A 23,674-nucleotide genomic window follows, 5' to 3' on the forward strand; every position below is an offset into this window, starting at 1 on the left:
AAAGAGAAACGGGAAGATGTACATACAGGAAGAGAGAAAGAACACGATAAAGAATGGGAAGAAAGATGGAGAGAGAAAAATAGAAGATAGAAAGTAATAGAGAAACTAAGAATAATAGACGGAAATATAGAAGATGAGAGAGAAAGACAGACTGATAGATAGGGAGAGAGAGAGAGAGAGAGAGAGAAACAGAAAGGAATAGAGAAGAAAAAGTGATATAGAAACGGGGAAAGAAAGACAGGTCAAAAGGAAGAAAAGGGGAAAGAGAGTAACAAAGAAAGACAGAGACAGCAAAGATGGAATGATGTTAGAACACACAACCACCGGAATTGAATTAATTTATAATTTCTGGACCTTTAACAACCCTGCCTACCATGTAACTAGAGTGTTGCGTAGTACACACGTAGTACACATATAAAATCAAGGATACTTCTTGGCGATAACGATCCCATTACCTTCTTACTGTCCAGAAGTGTCCGTGATTGTACATAGCTAAAGACACGCACAATTGAGAATATGGTCATGGAACAAATTAAAACACACGCAAATTTCCTATTCGTCTATTTGTAGCCGGCCCCCGTGGCAGAGTGGTTAGCACATCGCGCTACGATGCCAGGGCTCCCGGGTTCGAATCCCGGCCTGGGCATGGATTCTTGTGAGTGTTCATTCATCAATTTCATCACATCATCATCGCCATCTTCGCATATTAGGCAAAAGTGGCACAAAAGTCGAAGTAAAATAAAGCAAGTCAATCAATCGGCTATTTCTAATACTTGCTGACATATAACCCAAATAATTAAAAACTCAAGAGAAATTAAACCCTTGCCACTTTTGCAAGGCGTGGTGCAAGAGTAAATGGTTATATGGCGCTATGTTGAGATGACGTCAGCCGCTCTCTTGGAAACTTGAGGTTATGACTCTCTCCGAAGCTGCAAATGTGACAACCAAACGGCTGCTTAGTTTAGTGTGTGAGCATGCCTACTTATGAAGTTTCTACAAAACGTCCTTCTTGTTTTTGAAATACACATTACTAAATATAAAGATAAAAATAGGAATAAAAATGTGCGAACAGTAAGAGTCATTATCAAAACAGGCCAAAGGAGCGAAAGAACAAAAATAATTATGTTGTTGCAATGTTAATTCCTTTTAAGATACGTTTAATAGCTAATACGTTGAGTTTGTTTTTTAAGTTTTTCTTTAAGTATGGTGAAGGTTTTCCAGTTTTTTGAAAGTTTTTTTCCTGACAGGGAGGCGACGTTGGTAGCATCGACCGAACACATGTGAACTAAATTTCTTAGCGATGGACGGTGTGGTGTGCAAGGAAAACTTTGGAGCAGCACGATCACCTAAAATACCTGAGGTCGCTTTCGTTAACTACAGAAAAACTATGATTGAAAGTGGTTGGACTGTACTTTCGAGTAACATGCTCGTTTACAAGTAATTAAAGAGAAACTGTAAGTTGCTTGGCAGTGAGCGCAGAGGCAGAATCAAGGTTGCGACCGGTGGGTGGGAGACGAGACGAATACAAGGAGCTTCAAAGATTGGCTTCTGCCGCATAACAAATGACTCGCCATCATCATTTCATGTCGGCGACCACTGGCCTTGGATAGCTCGAGATATCGTCTGCTCTCCCGGTGTCTACGGCTTGGCCTACCAAATCCACCAATCAGATGGAGCCTCTAAAATGATCTGCCTCCCCCCTTGACCACTTGGTTTGCATGTTCGATATACCGAGACAAACCACGATATTTCTCATGTCAAATAACCGCTGGTGGCAGATGCTGCTATTCTTGTACCCGAGATATTTTGCAGTAATCCTACACAGAGAGCTATTTTTCAATCTTGCTTTGCGAAAAGTCCCGCTGAACAATTATGGAACTGAACTTTGGTTCCATGCTGCTGTTGCACAACGACTGACACAAGTTGCCGGGATATTTATTATGGAAAGTGATCCCTCACACATGGCATCCATACTGAACATCTCAAACCGGATGTCTCCTACTAGTCCACTAGGTACATTACTTTGCTCGATAATAATTTTAAAGGTACGATATTTTAACTGGTTCCATTTATTAGGGTCCTCGAAAATATGAGAAACTATAATATGTATACCTATGACAAAACATATTCGCCATCTTGAACCTTAATTGATATTTTGGGGCGTCTCAATATTGAATGATGTACCCTTACGTGGTTATGGATAAAAAAGGTAACTCTCTGGACTGTCAATTCTTAAAAATAATAGACCAGATGAAGCAAGTCTCCCGCGAGAATTGTTACTCAGAAGCAGAATGATACTAAGTTCAAAATATTAGAGAATGATAAACATAGTGTAAAACGTAACTAAACGTTGGTTAGGGAACATGTAACCGTTTTTAATATTCAATACTGATAGACACTCATGCATATTCAAATTTAAATGTGATTATTTTATCATTCATACAGATAAATTTGCGGTTATGTACACCATAAATAAACCGAATAATTAAAATTATATCCAATATCGTTAACTATGAAGTAGAAACGGTCAGTCATTTTACGGTTGTTGAAGGACAGCTGAAATTCACGATCTTAGACGGTCATTTTGCCTTTTGGTTATTTACAACAGGTGTGATAAATACCTGTTAACAAAAATGAACTGACAATCATACCAAACTTACAAATAATAACAACTTACTAATAGCGATGCAGAGAATTTTGTAGCGTCCACCCCGCAAATAAAAGTTTAATAAATCAGTGGCTTTCTTTCATATTATTGTCAACCATTAATCTTACGGTAGAAAATTAAGATAAGACAAGCAACACGTCTAATTTATTACATTTGTGTAAGTTTTGTTAATTTTACGTCGCTTTCCTGCCATTTTGGCTAATTAGATGAATCTTATGAAGGAACACTCACAACGTGCTCAGGCCGAGAATCGAACCCGAGACCTTTGGCGGACAGATCGAAAGTAGCAACTTAACGCGCTCGTTATGTAACAGTGATGCTAATAATGTGAGATAACGTTTCTCGACAAGAGAGGAATTTGCGAACCGCTATGTCATATAATTTGCTAAACTAAGGAAGAACAATCAAATTGAACGAGGAATGTGATCACCAATCTCCCTGATTCGTAACAGTCACCGTATATATCAACCTTTCGCAAGAAACGGAAGATAAAACATCATTTGGTGCGAATGACATGGCGTTTCTTTCTTATTTTCCAAATTTAACGATCGAAGGCCGCCCTGCAAATGCAATTTATGAAGTCTGAGGATGCTGTGCCCTCATCTCCCGAGCGGATGAAGAAGCATCACTTGAGCTTCACTGCAGGGTGTGTGCTTGTAGGCGGCCGACAGGAATCAAGAAGCAAGAGGAGAGACGAGCAGCGTTGCCAGACGTCGTAGAAGCAATTTCACTAAGCGGTTCAGAGCTGAATATTGTCCGGGATGGACTCTGATATCTGCATGCGATTTGATTCGCAACTCCAAATTCGTTTCAGCTTGCTAACATACAAGTTTACTCTTTAACCTTCTCTATGTAACAGGTACATCAGGAAAAAGTGACTCTGGTATAGATATAATTCGATAAAGTAGGTTTTAACAACACCGTTTCCCCTCTAAACGTCTTAGTGGTAGTCGACTCAGATGACAGTAATAACAAGGCTACATGCAATGTAAACCAGCTAAATCAGTGTTTCCAACTACATACGTGTGTTTGCATGTTGTGACACTGTAATTTTTGGTGCTATTTGGGTTGACTACCAGTAAGGGGCTAAGTAGCGCAAGCGAGAGAATAATTCTAAAATGTTTCAAAGAAAATGAACACAACCCGAGTTACGAGTTCGGTAAAGTAAAAATATATCTTCATACGTGTATTTCATATACGTAGATGAATCGCTTGTGTGTTTGTTTCAAGTCAATTTCACTATGTGGATTACTGCTGTTATTACTACGTTACAGAGTCTACTTACACGTTTTCTATAATGTGATTTTTGCCATTTTCTGTCTCCCTAATTTATCCGTAATTGCATTGATTGATTGATAGTGTTTATTTTAGTTCGCTTCTCTACCACTTTTGGCTAATCGCGAAGATGATGAGTGATGACATGATGAAATTGATGAAGGGACACTCACAAAGAGCGCCCATGAACAGACCGGGATTCGAACCAGGGTCACCTGGCATCCTAGCGTGATGTGCAAACCACTCTCCACGGAGGTCAGCTCTAGGAGTTGTGGTAACTGGAAGCTGCTGGGATAGATCCAGTCGGCAAGACGTCTGACTACCACGCGGGAGACTCTGGTTCGATCCCCGGGGTACGTGATTTCAGGTTGGAATTTTTCTAACAAGTTCCCTCCATGAAGAGGCTCTGGGGTTCACCTATGGTGTAGTAAATGGAAGGGAATAAAGGTGGCCGGAGCGTAGTATTGATCACGCAATCTCCACATCCCTCCATATGCCTTCACGAAAGAAAACAGTGATTTCGTAACCACTCCTAGCACTATCGCTTAGGTCCTGGCAACCCTGCGACGGACCGAGACTAGAGCTCGTGGTTTGTCGTGTCCCGTGGACCGTGGGAAACGGTTGCAGCAGAATTGCAGGCGGAGCGGGGGTACTTAAAATGCCTGCATCGCAGCCGCTTTCACGATGGTCAGGGAGATGCCCAGCGCGGCCAAGCATGTCCTCGCTCCCTCCGCAGCATCAATATGCACGGATTAAAAACATCTCACGTCCTCGCACCGGGGACCCGAGTTCGATCTTATTGTTCCTGGAAGAGGCCACGCCTCCGGTTCCACACAAAGGGCAAAAGGCAATCTGATCAATTAACGCATGGCTATTAACGTTCGAAGGCCACTTCCGGGGAGGATTGGTCAGCTATGAATCCATATCGCAGGTCGTATTTCAGCAGTCGAGGTTGAAAAGGTAGTGTTCCTTCAACCTGTTTCTAATTCCTTGCGTTAGGTTTTTTCGTTACTGTGCATATAATTTTTTGTATGTTCTCGAAATGAATAGACATTCATGTTAAAGTTTCAGTTAGGTTTCAAGTCCACTTTATGCACAGATAGGCTAATCGAGACTAGATCAACAGTTGAAAGCGTTCTTCCACAGGGTGAACCCGGGACCTCTTGATCACAAGGCGACGACTTTATTACTTGTTGTTCTGAGAAAAACTGATAAAATGAAATGTGCTTAGTTTCGGCATATGCATGCATATTTGGCCATTTTCATGAGACTGAGCATATTTTATCCATCTTCGTCATATTTATCATATTTTCACTTTTTTAAAGTATGTAGAACTTTCTTTAAACACTTAATTATTTCGGAAGTGGATTAAAATTGCTCCTCTTGTGTCAGTTGAAGTAGATAATTTGTTGCCTAACAATAGGCTATAATTTGCAACTGAACATTTGCACGCTGTACATTGCAAGTCTGGGCTCATAAATTAGCAAGAAGTAGTTGTATGAAAGTATCCAGGAAATAGTATTGATATTTGAAATATATAGTCCTATATATATTTTCAAATACCATGCTTTTTTGTTTATCTTGTTCTTAATGTTATATGAAGAAGAAAATACAATTTATTAATTAGAAGTTTATGCTGTTGCTCGGACACTTTTGGTCAGAAGTATATTTTTTATTTTCAATACTTTGGTAATTTTTAGATCACAAAAATCCTAGCCATAGCAATTACAAATAAATACCAATGATCTTGTAGAATATGAAGAACTTCTACTCACAAAATCGATTTCCATCTTTAATTTTTCCTTAATTTTCTTGTTTATGCACTCTCAGATAGGAATGTGTTCATTCTGCCATTATTTTCTATAGCATTACAGTTTCTCAACAAACAATATTATGCACCATGCTCCTCAAATAGGGATATCCAAGATTAGAAAACTCCAGTCACCTCTTCGTGTGAGGATTCGTCAATTCAAGGTTTAGGAACAAGGCCAATGACTTCACTTCACGCCAATAACGAACGACGGACTGTGTTTGGGGGAGGGGTGGGTTAGTTCGGGATTGGCCCTACTGTGCAAAGTGGAATCTGACGCAATGTCTTCACTGGGGGTCGTACCGGGGATATCTTTCCTAAACTCCAGTTAGTATTGTGATGAATTTTGTCACAAGCTACACCCCCCCCCCAAACAGACAGTGCTGTAAATTTTCATATATAAGTAAAAAAGAAGTAACGTTACCCCGTGCTTATTATACTGCACCACGAAGGTACATGGCGGGGGAGGGACGGAGGTGGAAGAAGGATGGGGCACATATTCACGATCTCGGTGAGTGCAAAGGTAATGTGATCATCATTACGCTCCGGTCGCCTTTACCCGCCACCAAGTACCCATGTATTAAAGGTTGGGTGAACTCCAGAGCCGTTTTCGTGCAAAGACTTTGCTGGAAAATTCCCAGCTGAGATCAACCACCCCGGAATCGAACCCGAGTCTCCTGCGTGTCAGTCAGACGCGCTATCGACTAAATGACTGCGGGTATTTTTTTTATATATAAGATGCTGTCCTAACCCAACTCTCTAGGCCAGAGTTGGTTACTACTTCCTTTCAAGTAGATCATCAGTTGTTTTGAATCAACGACACAACCGGAGATCGAAGATGGAACATCTCGGAACAAAAGACTACGGCAGTAATAGATCAGGCTGCAACGACTATCATCAACTGCTACAACCAGTGTCTACAGCCTTCGAACTTTTGCCCTGAAGCTTTCGTTCCTGGCAACAGCCGACATCACCCGTGCCACCATCCGGACATCTGACAACCGCGGCCATCAGGCATTCCGACCGCGTCCACACGTAGCATGTTCCACTTCAGAACGTCGTTGCATTTTGACCAGCACCAATGCACTTCGCATCCTAATGCATCCACATATATCACAACCTCTGAACTACCTCGGCGCTCCGCATAAATAACGAAAAACGAAGCGCTTCGGAGCATTCGAGTTCCTAGGAAGAAAGAAAGTTTCGGTAACTTCAACAATCTTGGCAAACGAAAGGAGGCATGACAAATTGATCAATTAATTTCGTATAAAAAGGTAAAGTGTTCCCCTGTGCTTAGCACCACGCCATGAAGGCGTATAGGGGGTGTGGGGTCGGTTGATAAATTAAGGTTTGTGTTATATGTTATTTTGAAAGGAAAATATTAAAATTTGGTTTTACAATTCTACTGATAATCTAAGGTCCATAGTTTCACCGATGTATAAACCACCAAAGAGAATCGAACCAGCAACTTACTTCATACCAATAGTATTACCACTGTCGTAGTAGGGAAATAAGAGAAATAGCGAAATGTAATGTCTGCAGTAAGTTTAAAACAAGGTCAGAATTAGGATCGCATAAAGCGATTTTTAATTGAAACTACAAGGAACATGTGAACACAATGATTTGCTACAAACCAGGGATAATCATCCAAAGGACCCAAACGCTTATATGCTCTCTCAGTGCCTACGATAACCTCAGGTTGAACCAAAACAGGTAGCTCTGACAAAGAGCTGTCCGCACAGGAAATCAATCGTTTTCATGGAGCTATTGCCATCAACAGGTTTCTCCATGGATCAGTACATTTCGAGAGCGATACTGGATGAAATATCGGATACCTTCGGGGCAAGCCAAGCGGCAAGCGGTCGCAAGTTGCAGGCGCCCTGTTCACGCCACCAGCAGTCATTGTGCTCATAGAGTGCTCCAACAGAAAAGTAATGAAGAGTGCGAAATCAGAGGCGATGGTACGGGGGGGGGGGGAGGTGAAGAGGCAAATAGGGCACGAGCACAAGGGTTGTAAAAACTGGCTGCTACCCTCCAGTAGCATCGCAAGAATGATGATAGTTTCGTTTCTTTTATCATTGTAGATATTTCAGAAACAGTTCCACTGGTTAGTTCGCAGAACCTCTAGAGTTCAAAATTGGAGTAAATGGGATCTAGAATTCTGGACAGCTATTCGACACAAATATTGTGGAAAACGTTAACAACGAGAACAGGAGGAATTGAATTGGACCACACATTTTCTATCAATTAAAGCAAGATGCTTCATTTCATTAACCACCGCAGATATAGCGTGAACTTGTATCTTCTTTAATTTCTAGATAGCCTCACTCGCGAGTTCAGAGAACCACTAGATAGAGTTCAAAGTCCGAGGAACGCGATCTAGAATTCTTGGCAAGGATCAGTGACGAACATTGAGGAAACCTGGCGACGTGTGGTCGAAAAGGCCGATAGTTTACCTTGCATGATCACTTGGAATACAGTACTGATTGGAACTTTTATTGCCAATTTCTAGTTTAGCACAGACGCACAGAACTTATAAACTCAAGGTTGATGCACTTTTATACATCAAGTAACACAGTGAAACGTGTAATTTTGATGAATTTTTGTACATCAGAGGAAGCACCAGCTGATAAAGGTACCCTCCTCTCCGTATTTTGGTGAACCATAGGTAGTTTATGAATTTTTATGCGTTACTTGAAGAAAAAAGAAATAAGTAATATTTGTGTCAATTGGGTTGTATATGCGACCTCACGGAACATCTACACTCCAGACTTCAAGAAACTCCGATAAAACAAATCCGACCAAGGTTTGTAGACAACAGTGAGAAAAATTGAAAACAAGTAAAGGATAAAAGGAATATACCAGAAACCGTCCACTAAGTCAGGCATGGAAAGAATGTTAATGTTGTTCTCTCTCGTACTATTTATTTCCACAACAGGTACGACGCCAAAGATGGCCTGAATATCAGACTGGTCCACCCTATCAAAATGCAATAGAAACGTTTCCCAATGAAAATAAAATGAAAGTGTACCGATAACAATGAATATGATAAGAAACCTTACAAGATTCGAACCTTGAATATCTGGTTCCAGAACGCGCTCTACTAAATCCTGGATGTCTGAACCTAAAATTTAACACATTAGCAACGCAACACTGGAATTTGTATACTGTTCATATCTGAATATGTGGTCTGCCAAGATTTTCGACAGCCACCTAGTGTCTCGCCCACACCAGGAAGTCTGCTATACCACATGTAGTTTCGCACGTGAGTACACGTAACCTCTACATAGAGAGAGTTCAAGCTTCGAGGAACCCGATCTAGAACTCTTGACAAGGATTGTAGACGAACATGCAGAATACTCTGAGACATGTATAGGAGAAATAATAATAAAAAAAGAATGGCTGACTTACCGTCCACCTGAAGGTGAAGGGGAGCTTCATCGTGGCGTTCACTTTTTCAGGGTCCGTTAGCGTGAAGGAGTTCCTGCCCAGCACGGGGCTGGAGGTGTTTCCGAAACTGCAAGGAGTCGTCGTCACATTGCTCTGGTACTCCTTGAGGCACACGTTAAAGTACGTGTTGCATTCTCGCGGACACGCTGAGCTGTCCGGTCGGGGGACACCACCACAACACTCACCGTCGGACAATTCGCCTCGGTAATTCTGGATCTCCAGAATCTGGAGCTCAAAGAATCCTGACGCGTGCACCACCTGCAAAGACAAGAAAGGGAAGATAGGGTTAGTCACCGTTGCTTTCATCTTCACCACTAATGTTCATATCTAGATAAGCATTACTGAAGAGTATACACTGGAACTTTGAAATTCTGAAAAATTACTTCTGTTTGAAATTCCTTATTGACCATTCAGATGAATCCCTATCTGCATTACTCTTACCGATGTGTAGATATATGTAACAGATACACATGCGAGAAATCTTATTGATTATTCCAATGGCAGCTCTGTAGGAATCTTGTGTGTATGAATATAGTGCAAGTGATATGGCCATACTGCTCAATGTTGGGACCTTATTATGAGCTTCACAGCTACGACCAATAAATTTGTGACCAAAATAACACCAGAACTAAAACCCAGGAAATAAACTATTTCTCAGAATATGGCTATATTAACTTCGTTCTTTCAGTGATGGAGATTAGACAAAAGATAATAATGTGACAAATAAAGACAAAGTAAACAAGTAAAAAACGTGAACGTGTGACGCGCCCCACCACCACTAGAAAATGCTAACAGCCACAAATGAGAATCAGGCTACAATACGTACTTTACGCTGTGCCACTGCGCATGTCACGCATACACATTTATAACTTGTTTACTTTGTTTGTAATTATCGTCATCAATTCTTAATTTACCCACTACTGTGCGGTATTGCGCTGGCACACAATTTTTTGAGAAAAAATTAAACAACCGTTTTTGAGAAAATGGCTACCAAAGTTTTCCTTACACCACCTTCAATTGTTTTTACCCTGACATAGGCATGCGCTCTCTCAGGTGAAAGAGCCCTTCAGACCTTTCCAACGCCGTCCGAATCACTTCTATAAGTGCCATGATTCACGAAATATTGCAATATAAAATTAACAAGATGTTGAAAAAAAATGTCAAAATCGCACATTTTGCACCCCCGTAATTTGGGAAATACAAAAGATATAGATCTACAACTTTGCATATATTCCTACCTCAGGTGGCAGGCACTTCCAGTATGTCAAATTTCAAATGAATCAATAAATGTAAGATTGAGTACCTTGTTGATTTGACATGGAATGAGCCTATTGTAAAGCTTACACCATTTACCCAACTTATCAAAAAACTCTCAACATTATATTAAATATGTTGTTGTGGTGGCATAAAAAAATAATATATTAAATTTCATGCCAGAAGTTTAGTGAACGAGAAAACGTACATCATTGCAATGCTTCTCAGTTCGTCAATATCGCATTCAATTCTTGCACAAGTAGACTGAGTGATCTCAGGTGAGAATTTTTCAATGTCTCAGCATAGAGAGGCTCTCGGGCTCACCCAGCCCCTAATCAATGGTGGCACCTAAGGAGGCGGGGCTAAAGATGGCCGGAAAGTGTTGCTGATGGCACCACGTTCAACTACGGGCGAGATCGAGAATGAGTAGAGGTGTACCTCCACACCTACCTTATGCCTTCATGGTACAGTGCAATGCACAGGTAAAACTTTAGCTTTAATGTGTGTGTGTTCAATCTTGACCTCCCCCTTAAGAGTCCTAAGAAGTCGGCGCCACAGCTGGCAACTTCTCTCGATCCCGCACCAACTTTCCTCGTCTCCTCAGACGCAATCCATCTTCATATTCACGTGACACCTGGACAGGAGCTTCGGGAGATGAAGCAGTTACAGTTCTGAAATTACAGGTTCATCTGCGTTCATGCAAATTGCCCACCTCTTGGACAGGATAATTGGAGCTACCTGCTAACAGCCCTGGCGGCCATGTGGAGGTTTCATGCGGGGTGACCATTACGGGTCCACCGAGCCACGGTGTGTCCACAGCGAAACGAACAGAATGTGAAGAGAACCTATTGTAACCACAGGGGCGGTGCTCCAAGAATAAGATTTTAAGTGTCCAGTGCTGCTATGCTGTTATAAATGCAAAGGTAAAGTAGATCTAACCGCTGTACATTCAAACATGCCGTGAAGGCATACGGGGAAATGTGGAGGTAAGGCCCCACGCATTGTGGTGATCAGCACCACACTTTACCAGCACGGTTGCCCAGATACCCGCTCGATGCCCCCATGGTTGAAAAAATTCCCCACCTGAAATCATCCACCCCGGGAACCGAACCCTGGTGTCCTTCACGGCAGTCACACTGAACCACCGCGGCTCTAGTTGTAAAATGTAAAACTATCGGAACAATGATAAATGAAATAAAATTTGCTGCCAATACCGAGATACTTCCATGGTTTTCCTCAGTAATTCCAAGCAAATACTAGGACGGTTTCTTTAACGAAGGCCATGGGCGTTTTCTCCCTTAGGGACGGTACCATGACTAGGCAACAACCTTGTCTCTTGAATGAGAAAGCCTGTCTCGCTTCCGATCTCTCCTCGAATCTCAGACTTATTGAGTGACGTCCATGCTCTGTCTGAATTAAGTCTCATAGATCACAGAAGCAGCATTTGGCTTACGTTATACATTCATATTAAGCAAATTTTTATGTATCATAACGAACAACTCCTGTGGTGACGGATACAAGACACTCATATGTTTATTCTAATTTTCTCCATGGTTCAAACATGTTTAACGAACTGCGAGAGGTAAAGGTGGAATGGAAGACCTGACCATAGATGATGATCATATAGAACAGACAAAATACTTCAAATACCTAAGATCAATAGTGAATCGAGATAACAAATAGAATAAGAAATGAAGGAGAGAATTGCATCCGGAAACAAAGCTTTTTATGCCAATTTGGAGTTATTCAAAAGTAAACAAATATCAAAGAGTGCCAAACTGAGGCTTTATTATACCATGATAAGACCTATAGTTACATATGCATGTGAAACATGGACACTCAAAGACTCCTGCAAACAAAAATTATCAGTATTTGAAAGAAAAGTAATAAGAAAAATCTATGGCCCAATTAAAGAAGATGACGGTACTTGGAGAATCCAAATAATAATGAAATAAACATAATCAAAATAACACCATAATAAACTTTATCAAATCTCAAAGACTAAGATGGCTTGGACATGATAGAATGTCACATGAAAGGTTAGTTAAAGGGATATACAGATAGAACCCAGTAGGAACAAGAGCAAGAGGCAGACCAAAAAACAGATGGATAGATGATGTTATTAAGGATCTGAAAGATATTAAGATCAACAAATTGTGGAAGTGTATCAGGACAGAAAAAAATGGAGAGAAATTGTTGAGAAGGCCAAACCTTTCAGTGTATGAAGTTGTAGTGCCTTATGAAGATGAAGAAGTTTTCTCTCCTAAAACAAAATACACCTACCCCCGCCTCCAAAAAAATGAAAACTTGTCCCCGTTTCTAAATGCCAAACTACTCGTTATGGGAATAAAGGCATTACATACAGTGTTGCGTCTACTCATAATTGGAATGGTTGGACATGAAAACGGTAGGATTAAGACAGAAGGCTCTTCAGGTGTTATGTCCTCAAGTCTAGTCGATGGCACCATTTTTATCATTAGGCTACACAAATACGTAGGTTATGAACTAACCCGTAGATTTTCAATTACTGAGACTGTTATTTTAGAGGTTGAAAATATGTTCGTGTCGTGTAGTTTGTTTTGTTGGTAGCATTAAACAAAGGTTGTGCAATACTAATATTTTAATTATATCCTTCAGTGTTTATTTGATAGTGTGAATATGTGTGGTACCAAAGTTTAAAGATGACGCTGTGTAGGTGTATACTGATAAATAGAATCATATCTATAGTTTTCCCCACGTCTAAGGTGATCACAGAGTAGACTTCTAATAGAGCAACTTACCAACAAAGAAATATTTGTATAGATACAGTGCCACAATATCAAAATACCATAACAGTGAAATAATCATAACAATAATAATTATAATAACTAGTTATGTGTCCGACTCGATATTCCTGTACATAAGGCTTACATCCACGATCCTATCATACTCGTATCGTACGCTATCTTTATGACCATGGATATAAAAATACACTACATTTTTCAATACAATTCCAAATACATATCTTGTTTTTATGAAGCAAGATCATTTCTGAAGTAAAACTTGAACACTTTACTTGGTATTGGCGCACTGTCGGAAAAATTCATATCAGTGTCGGTAAATCCGTACACACAGAACTTGAAATGCATCCAAGGGGTTAAACTTTGCACGGTTAAACTTGTGATTTTGGATTCTCTCAAATGAACGTGCCCGATCTCTGGATGCATGTTAGTGCATCACACGGAACAACAGATGATTTAAAAAGTACCATTCGATGCACCAAAAGCGCACCAATCACTTCAATGTGTTTCTGGAGTCAAAAGTTTTATACATAATTTGTGTCAATTGACACATTTAAGGTTCTGCCTGAATAAAATATCGTTATCGACTCTTGATGATATAACGATACGGGTTTCGATACATCGAAATTTCTGGAATCCGCATACATGTTCCAATGTCGATGAACACCAAAAAGTATATAACCCTCTCTCTTGTGAATGTGACTCAGTAGCACTTGACATGAGATGCACAGGTTGCCACATGTTATGACTCGTCAGAAGGCCGTTGATTTTTGCCTCGATGGTTGCCACGATCTTGCCGTCTGGGTTTCAAGTTTGACGCCCGGCTGGGTTATCTTTGTCTTTGTTCTTTCACATCATCATCGTCACGATTACCCTAAAGAGGTACTAAAGCGACATTAAAATTGCCAAAATAAAATCAAAGCAATTGCTAATTGCTATCGCTATTTTGGTTATTTTGTATATTTTTGTACCTTTATTCGAACTTCCATCACGTCGCTTTTTTAAAAAAGTTTAGCCAATTGCGATAAGGTAGATGAATGATAATTACATGAAATTAATGAAAGGAAATTCAAAAAGGAAAACTCGAGACTCGAACTGAACCTTAGATGTGGAGAATGTGAGTCGACCACTATACCCGTTAGGCTACAGAGGGAATTTGTAGTAACACATACGTGTATGTTCATATATAGTGGTAGGCTCTTTGATCTTAGGTCGCTCCGATAATGGATTTACTGGATTTTATTTGCTACGAGCACAACTCACTGTTTCGGTACCCTGTTAATCTGTAGGTTCAGTACTGATTTGCCTACCTGTATAAAGTTTGAACGAATTTTGCGGAACTTAACTTTGGTTCTTTCTGTAAATTGATTAACGTGATAATATTTACATAGGCCTACTGAAAGAAGCAGCAAAAATACACAATATTATGTTCTTTGCGTTTCCTTTTTTGCCACATTTCGATACTCGGGACGATGAGGATGAGTGATGATTACGCGAAACTGATGAAGGGAGATTCACAAAGAACACCCATACCCAGACCGGGAATCGAACCAGGGAACTTCGGTGGTGAGATCAAAGGTCGGCAAAGGCTAGGCCAGTGGCGGATTTACGTTTTATTTGGGGAAAGAGTATTTCTTGTTGTACCTACAAATTTTCACTTGTCCCCAGTACATTGTCACAATTGCATTGCAGTTGTGCTTTAAGACTTGTGAGATGTTACAGACAAAACCAGCGATTATAATCAATGACATATTTGGGAGGGAGTCCGGACACCTCCCAAAGACTTACCAATCAAGGTTATTTACTTCCGCCGAACTTATTAGAAGGCAATGATAATATTAGGTTCATACGGTTTTGAAGGTAGTATCAGAGAAGATTTATGCACACTATTACTTACAATAACATGCATAAAAGATTAAACAGGAACTTTACTTTTGGTCTACTGGATCTAACATCCTCTTTTGTTATTCAATAAATATTCAATTCTTTATCTTTTAGCCATTGATTTCCTAGCCAGGGTAGTTTTATACAATTTTGGCGATATTAACTACACGTAAGCTAGCGTCTTTTGACTTATTCATAAAATATACACAATATTAATTAATTTACATACTTAATGTCATTTATTTAATACGATTATGTAAATTTAGTCAGACACTTGGTCTGAACCCTCTTCCACCGAAATATATTTCTAGATACGTGCCTGATTATATTCATAATTGGTGCGGAGGGAGGGAGGGGTCTTTTCGAGAACTTTTGGGAGCGACTCCATCACGTCACTCCCTCCCCTCAACCGACATAAACATATCACCGAGTCAAATGTCGGTAAAATCTATCACCTGTTCTGTTCCTTCAATAAACAGCTTACATACCCCATTTCAATAGGCTGTGCCCAGAAATACAAACTGAACATTGCGTCAGTTAGTGCATAAGCCTCATACGCCATGTGCCGGTTGCAGGTATCTGCCTTTGAAGCAAAAAAGCTCATTAGACCTTTCCGTGCGAGTTGAGGACATCACAGCGCCTCGTGCATTGAAAGGAGGTGGTAGACCGGTTCCAAGATATATATTCAGTACGTAGTGAGACATCACAACTCATCCACATGAAATACCTTATACGCACGCAAACTAATTTAAAATTTCACCGATTCGCCGGTAAAAATGCTGCAAATTCAGAATATCAATATAACAATTTATTTACATTGTTAAAAAGAAGTAGATTCTATGTCCACTTCTAAGTGAATTTAAATAACAGAAACTTCCATACAATGAAACTCGAACCCCGGATAACTTGATTACAATGCGGTAATTTTATCCATTGGCCTATCGACGATGCTTGATTCGTCGCGATTAGTCAAAAATGTTGCAGAAAGCAACCTAAAATGAACTAAATTACTTGACAAAAGTTTTGTCAAGGGTTAAGTCCGCTTTATGTACAGATCGGGAAGAAATGTCAGCTCAGAATAAGTTCCTAACCACTGTAACGTGCTTCCATCGGGAGTCAAACCCAGTCCAACAGGCGATAGTGTGGTGGATGTTCCAGCACGTCACAGTAGCAAAACGTTTATTATGCTTTTTGTTTCTGGCATGCAATATTATGTTACGCATAATTTGTCCTTGCACATGCTATAATGAATAGCGCACTTTCTTTGTTACATATCAATTAATAAAATATATATTTTCTAACTAAGATTCTTACCTGTAACAGTCCCAGCGCGGTAAAAATAAGCAAAACATTCTGAGCGCCCACCATACCGATGACAAGGACACCTTTAGTCATCCCAGACAAAAAGGGATGTCATAGTTTTTGCACATCGAAAAAAAAAAAGCACTTCACACACGTATAATATGATCCGTATGAAACAAAACACTGCACTTTCCACGTAAAATAACTTCCGAAACGTTGTCACCGTTTTCCGAATGTGGAACAGAACTGAAAAACCCTCCACGAGCGATCCGTACAACACTCAAGCACACATAACATTACGAACGAACGCGGCTTGCTTTCGGCATCGGGAAAATCTTAGCTCATGGCAGAAGCGCCTTGAGCCAATCACGGAGAGCGGCAGCCTCGCCGAAAGGCGAAACCGCCCGAAGACACCCGAACGCGAGTGGAAGCGTGGTGCGCGTGTGAATTCTGCTACCTTTGTGGTGGAAAAATGGGAAATATCTCTGGTCATGTTTGCTTGCCGGTGGGTCGGTTATTGTATTATGAAACACATATGTTCGGAAGAGACAGCCAAGTCGCAATCAAAGAGCTTAAAATCAAATTGTCTCGTTGCTTTTTCGAACTTCTGGTAGCTAGTTTCGGAAGCGGGGGAATTTTCATTCATTTCGGCTTGAAGCCCACAGGTGCATCCATTTCAGTATAGCCAGTACACGTAAAAATATTGACTTTTTGTTTCACCTTTTCAAGGCATTGCTAACCCTAGTTTAATCACGTGAATAGCATATAATTATTATATATTATTATAGAATGTATTCACACAGGGTTATTTCTGGCACTTTTTTTGCTTCGCTCGGATACTTGATGCAAAAAGCAACCAACTATTCTCATAGGTCCATTTTTATTATGCACAGAAATAACGGTATAAGACCGTCAATTTTCGCTGCCACCCAACTACCTTAAAAATTTTACCGTGATCTTTTTAAAGTATCCACGGTTTGATTTTGATTTAATTCTTGTTATTTAGCGTCACTTTTCTGCCACTTTTGGCTAACCGCGACAATGAAGATGATAGATATGTGATGAAGGGACACAAACAACACACATGTTCTGGCCGGGATTCGAACCCGGGACACCTGACGTCGGCTATTGCAGAGTTAATTAATGCAATTTTAATGGTTCTGTTTTTAAAAACATGTTTATGGTGCGCGCAACTGCAAATTATAAACATTATCTATCCCTAGAGTATCAAATTTAAATTACAAAATAAAGGATTGTGTTCCGTTCTTTGTAAATAAACAGACAGAATAATGTAATTTTAACGACAGAATGTTGTAACTTTTACCGTAAGTTCTACCAGTGAACTCGATATCATTCAGACCCAGAAAATAGAAAAAAATATACACTTAGGCCTTCCTACAGTTGTAAAAATCGATAATAAGTACATTATACCTAGGGATAACAACATTTGACCAGAAATTCGTATCGAAGCCATAAAAACTATTTAGCTAAGTATAATTTACAAGAATTTTTTTTTCGAATTTTATTCTGAAGGAAAAAAATTAAACTAGATTAAAATATGCAATTAAAATTTCTTAAAATAATGTAATTTCTATAAAAAGACATAAATAAAGCATTTTCAAGCTCAAAAATAAATAATTACTTCCTCCAACGATTCTCCAGGGTCGCCAACTGTAAGCCTGGAAGAACCTTTGTTTTAAATGAGAAACAAAACAATATGCTATGACGTCACTGCAAGTTTTGGTTCTAATGGCAAATGGCGAGGGAGACTTCACACAAAGCGGAACGGACACGGCAGACACCTTCCCACTTCCCTTTGTCCTTGCTCCTTCCTTGGGCCAGGGTACCTGAGAAGGTTCGGTCATAAATAGGCCTGTTGTCACGCAGGCCTCGTTAGCGCTTCTGATGACCGCCTCGGGGGGGGCGCTGTCATTTTTCTTTCGGAGGGCGTCATCAGGGCACGGCCGGGCGGGTCACCTGTCACCTACGCTCTCCCCCAGGTGCAGTGACAATCGTCATCCTCCCGAGGGAACCGGACTCCCGTTCCGGAGTGCAGGGAATGCGACTGGGCTATGATGGGGACAATTGTAAAATGCCATTCCTCTGAGCCGGCCAAGCCACATTCAGTTGCCTCAGATATATGCCAACTGCCAAATTCCCAGGAACCGCAAATTCACACCAATGCATTAATATTTTTATTATAATGCACGAAGTTTAAAAAGATTTACTATGAACAGCATTATTCTGAATGGTTAACCTTAGAATAAAGAAGAAAAATGAAAAGGAACAATTTTGCACAGAATATTTTATCTTTCCAAATGCGCAGGGAATACTTTTTGAATAATATATCTTATAAAATTCCCAGGTATTCCAGAGGAATGCCTCAATTCTAACATCTCTCAAAAAGGCCAGAGATTTAATAGCTGAATTTGTAGAAAGGTACAACTTAAATTTGTGATGATGTATAAGATTGTGGGCTCCATTGTATTATTTTGTAATTATGTGATCAATGTTGTTATTTTGTGTCACCTATTTTGACATAGTGGTGTACCTGTTTGCCAAATCCTGCTCATCAGGATATATATAATATATTATGTTATTATTATCATCATTTATGTATGGTTTTCACTGCAACCTCAAGGCGTAGTCTTTCCTCACCGTTAATCAAAATGAAATAAAATATATTTATTAACAACAGTGAACGTTAAGCTATGAGTTAATAAATATATTTTATTCCATTTTGTTTAACCGCGAGGAAGGACTAGGCTGTCCCTTCGGAATTCATACTTGACAGAAGAGCGACGCTAAATAAGAAAATATAAATACATATAAATGAAGGGTTTTCGGACATCATGATGACACACACACACGCACACACTGCTATCTTCTAGATTTAAGATAAACACTGTGGTTTGTAGTTAGTGAAGGCGTGTGAACAACTGGGAACACAGAGATTTGCAACCAATGTGACATCAGAGACCTTATCGAGGATTAACAAGAGACCTTTCATGTTAGTCTGGCTGGCTACATAGCCCCTAAGGGCTCTTTATCTCCTCGTAACATATGTGTGAAAGATGGCAGATTTATATGGACAACTACGCAAACATCTTTATCACCTGACAGATCGATAAGGTCTGTATCTGCCATTGTTGCTACGCAACAATAAAATTTCCCTCTAGGAAGACGAATTTCCCTTTTTCCTGTATATGACAGTTCCAAATCACCAAAAAAGTTACCGATTTTATATAAAAATAACTCCATTTGTAATTTCTTAAAATTTGCATGTTTTTAAAAATTTGCAGAAAAATATGCAGTGTGAAATAGTGAAAGTTCTCTTTTTCAACCAAATTCCTTCCATGGAGTAAGAAAGCTTAATTTCTGCGTAAAATCATCTCTTTACAGATTCTACAAAAAGGAAATACACACATACACGTTGCATATGTATCTGTGGCGTACATACATCTATGTAGCGTAGATGTATATACGTATGTCCTGATGTATACATACACATGAGCAGCTGTGACCTAGTAGATAGTGCGTCTGATTGCCAACCTTCCAGGGTTTGGTGATACAAAGATTTAGAATTTTTCCTACCTTAACTCGGAGCAAGTGATCGGTATAACTGATAAATTTGGTTCTAGTAAACAATCATTTGTTTGTCGCCATTTTAAATAAACGTTTGATTACAAGAAACTACTTGTTGGTAACTGAAAACAAACCTTTTCTCTCTGTGTATCCAATTACAGGTGGTAATATAAAATTGTAAAAAAACAACTTTATGGATTTATCCATTTGTAGATACTTTTTTAAAAATAATATTTTATCCAAAATTCCTCGCTTTTCAAATTTTTATAACAACCTTAGAAACATCTAGAACATTTATTTTCCTTCATGCATACATCCTGTCATTCAGGACAGGACAGATCAGGCACAGGTGAGATGGTTCGGACACATGAAGAGGATGGATGCAGAAAGACTACCAGTAAGAGCTTACCATGCACAAGGAGTGGAAATAAGGCCAAGGGGAGACCAAGATGTCGGTGGAAAGAGCAGATAGCAGAGAGCGTTAGGAGAAGAGGACAAGATTGGAATACCGTGGAAAGAGAGGAGTGGTGGAAGACCAGGAAAAATGGAGAGGTTGACTTCTTGCCGACCCAGCCAGAAGCAGGAAACGGAAAAGGATTATGATGACCTGCATTTCTTCACACATCTGTGAAGAAACGAACACATCTGTACATAAAATAGTTCCAACATTTTTTCCATTTCGAAGAAATTACTCCCACCTGGAAATAGCTTAAATTAAAGGAAAATCTATTTTTGTGTGAAATATTTCAGAAAACTAAATGGAACCATTACATTCCTTCTCTTCATTTTCAGATCTACAAACTAGAAAAAAAAACATTTAAAATTACCATTATTCTAGAAAAAAGTTTGGTGCCAACGAATAAATTTTAAATACAGTTTTAAAATATCTTTGAAAGCTATTTTTATGTATTAAAATATTTTTTTAAAGTAAATAAATAAGTAAAATATGAAAAGCAAAACAAATCAAGGAAGGGAATAAAAAATAGTAAATATAATAGCGATAGAATATATTTTTTCAAAGGTTTTGAAAAATTTCTCTTCTATCCCCAGCTCCCGTGTTTGGAATTCTTTCAAAATTTCCCTGAGAGTATTATTTCCCTCCTCTCAAACTGTGATGGTTCCTGGTAACTCTTCACTCTCGTCTTGTGAAGGACGTTTCTGTGAAAAAAAAAACCCCAGCCGACTCCAAAAACCTGTTTGAGTTACGATGTGGAAGGCCGCATACTGGGGCGGGTTCCGTGCAGTCAGCTCCCAACCATCCTGCCCAGAGAGCTTCCAACCACTCCGTCGCTCATCTGTTCCTGCGTGATGCATCAAAACTGGACTCCGGTTGCCGCCAGGGTTGCCAAGTGCACAAGAATTTTCGGAAAGCTAATTTCGCCTTTGTTCTAGTCTCGTAACTGGTTAGAGTTTCCTTCCTAAAGAATCTGGATTTTTATTTATTCATAGAACTGATTCGACTCTGAAATTTTTAAATTCCTTCTCTGTTAGGGTCGTTACCGAGGATGGTGACGAGAAGAAAGGAGATCGTCTCGAGTTGTAAATGATTGTCTACACTCTCTGTGGTGCAAAGTCCTGCATAACGGTAGAGAAGGAGAGAAAGCGAATGGACGGAGCAAAGCAGTGTGCGCTGCTGCTGCCACGTTTTCTCCTCCATGCGCTCACCTTTCCTCCCAAGCGTTCACTGGTCGAGTCCTCGAGTCCTACTTGCTCACAGACCTTCTATCGGTTCGCTCGCTCAAGAGATTCCCCTCATTTCGTTCTCGCCTCCAAATATAGATAAAGTATAATAAACATCGTAAAGAGGTCATTAAAGCAAAACAACTTCTCTTTAAAACGTTTTTCTGTTTGACGCCTCGTTTCGACGCTACAAACACTCCAACACAGGATGTATATAACCACACTATACAGGTTGGTTCACTTTTGACAGCAATGGATCAACTTTTCAATTACGATAAACAGAATACCTACATATATCTATGTATATCAGATAGATATCCACCTGATGCGGCTGAATTAATCACATATAAAAGTAAATTTTATTTAAATTATAGCTTAGGGGAATTCCATGTCAAGTGCCCCTGAATATCAAAAATCATGAGCCCACCGAAGTGGCTTTGTCACGGAGGCAGGTCATAAGGACGTTGTGCCCCTTAGTCATATGCATCCAAAGTTACTTCATGTGAGGTAGGGCTGCATGAACAAGGGGTAAAAGTGATGGCAATACATACCTACTTATTCTTCTTCTGTTTTCACGTTGTGTTCCAAAGTCTTCCGAAATGTTCCGGTGAAGTAAGTGCTTAAAGGCTGTGACTTCGACAAAACGTTAAAATATTTCAGGGTTTTATAAATATTATTTATATCATATTATGAAACTTAATAAAATATATCAAATATTTTATGAAGTTACTTCCAAGCAAATCTAAGTTTTGAAACAATCTTACAATTAGTCCTTCCTGATGTATACAATAATGTTTCCTTTTTGGAATGCAAGATATGATATTGTTTACTGAATAATGTAATAAACATTGGTCATTTTTAACCTGCTGTTTGAGAGAACTCTTTTTTTTTTCCAGATCTTTAGCAACAGATCTACAAGAATATCATTAATAAGTATTAATAAGATTAAGAGAAAATGCATAAATTCAAGAAAATGAATGTAATTTTGATTCAGGTACAAAAATGCATTCCAATGAGACTTTGAATTCATCTTAATGCTTCATTTTCTCTTGATGTAATCTGGTCAGAAGATCGGTCAACCAAGAACCTACAAATTTATGCATTCTCCTTTCTGCGTGTACGCTTGAAATGTGAACATATTTCTAACACCTTTACACGCTTCCGAACAGTGGATTACCCAAGAATTTATGAAGAATGTGATATATTTTGCCACCTCTTCGTACATAGTTTTTTGTTTGTTTTAAGTTCTGAAAAGCTGAGCAAAAGTAGAGGCTGTGATTCCCATTCATTATATAGACACGCCACTGTTTCCAACATATATTTGAACATAGTGCAAATGAAACTGCTGTATTCAGACGTAAACAGCAAGTTCTTATATTTTCAAGAAACTACCCTCTTCTGGAGGTTATCAATGCACACTATTATTACGAACGATAACTGAAATTTAATTCTCCGGCCATTCTTATTGCATTTTTTAATACGCGTATTAATAATTTTTCTCTTTGTGCGACACGTTTAGCTGTTTATACAGGGTGGCTCAATAAGTCAATTAACACTCCCAGTACAACGCCACTGAGGCATGGAACGTGAAAATGGCGATGACCAATCGTTATCAGGCCAAGGGGGAACCACATTGACGTCACCCGCATGGTCGGCAGACATCTTGATGCCCGCCATCTTGAATTCAACTTCAGAAATTTAAATGGGAAGGGGCTCGTGCGACATATCAAAATGGGCTAGAATTTTGCCAGGAAAACAAGTGTGACATTTGTTTTCACCTAACTTTAAATTTAAGGGCGATTTCCGCATGGGAGAGTGACACGTCCTTTCCTTTTTGCTTAAATGTTTATTGTTCAAATAATCGTTAGTATGTGATTATGTGGTATTTATTGTTAGACCAATCACTGAAAATGTCCGGATATTTATTTACCGGTATGTACATATCTTGTAGTATTGGTTGGCATGGGAATTACGATTGTGTTTTGT

The 23,674-nt window shown here is 39.5% G+C and overlaps 1 protein-coding gene across 1 annotated transcript in view; it reads right to left on the minus strand.

Moving 5' to 3' along the window:
• Positions 1–16,707, minus strand: part of Ser (protein serrate) — a 311,007-nt gene extending 294,300 nt beyond the window's left edge. The window contains exons 1-2 of the mRNA XM_083118768.1: positions 16,436–16,707; positions 9,165–9,461 (exon numbers count right to left, since the gene is read on the minus strand). Of these exons, the coding sequence (XP_082974894.1) occupies positions 9,165–9,461; positions 16,436–16,516 (378 nt within the window). The 5' untranslated portion in view covers positions 16,517–16,707. The remainder of the gene's footprint in view (positions 1–9,164; positions 9,462–16,435) is intronic.
• Positions 16,708–23,674: the final 6,967 nt, after the last annotated feature.

The sequence above is a fragment of the Lepisma saccharinum genome, chromosome 3, assembly GCF_977018435.1.
Source record: "Lepisma saccharinum chromosome 3, izLepSacc3.1, whole genome shotgun sequence".
Lineage (NCBI taxonomy): Eukaryota > Metazoa > Arthropoda > Insecta > Zygentoma > Lepismatidae > Lepisma > Lepisma saccharinum.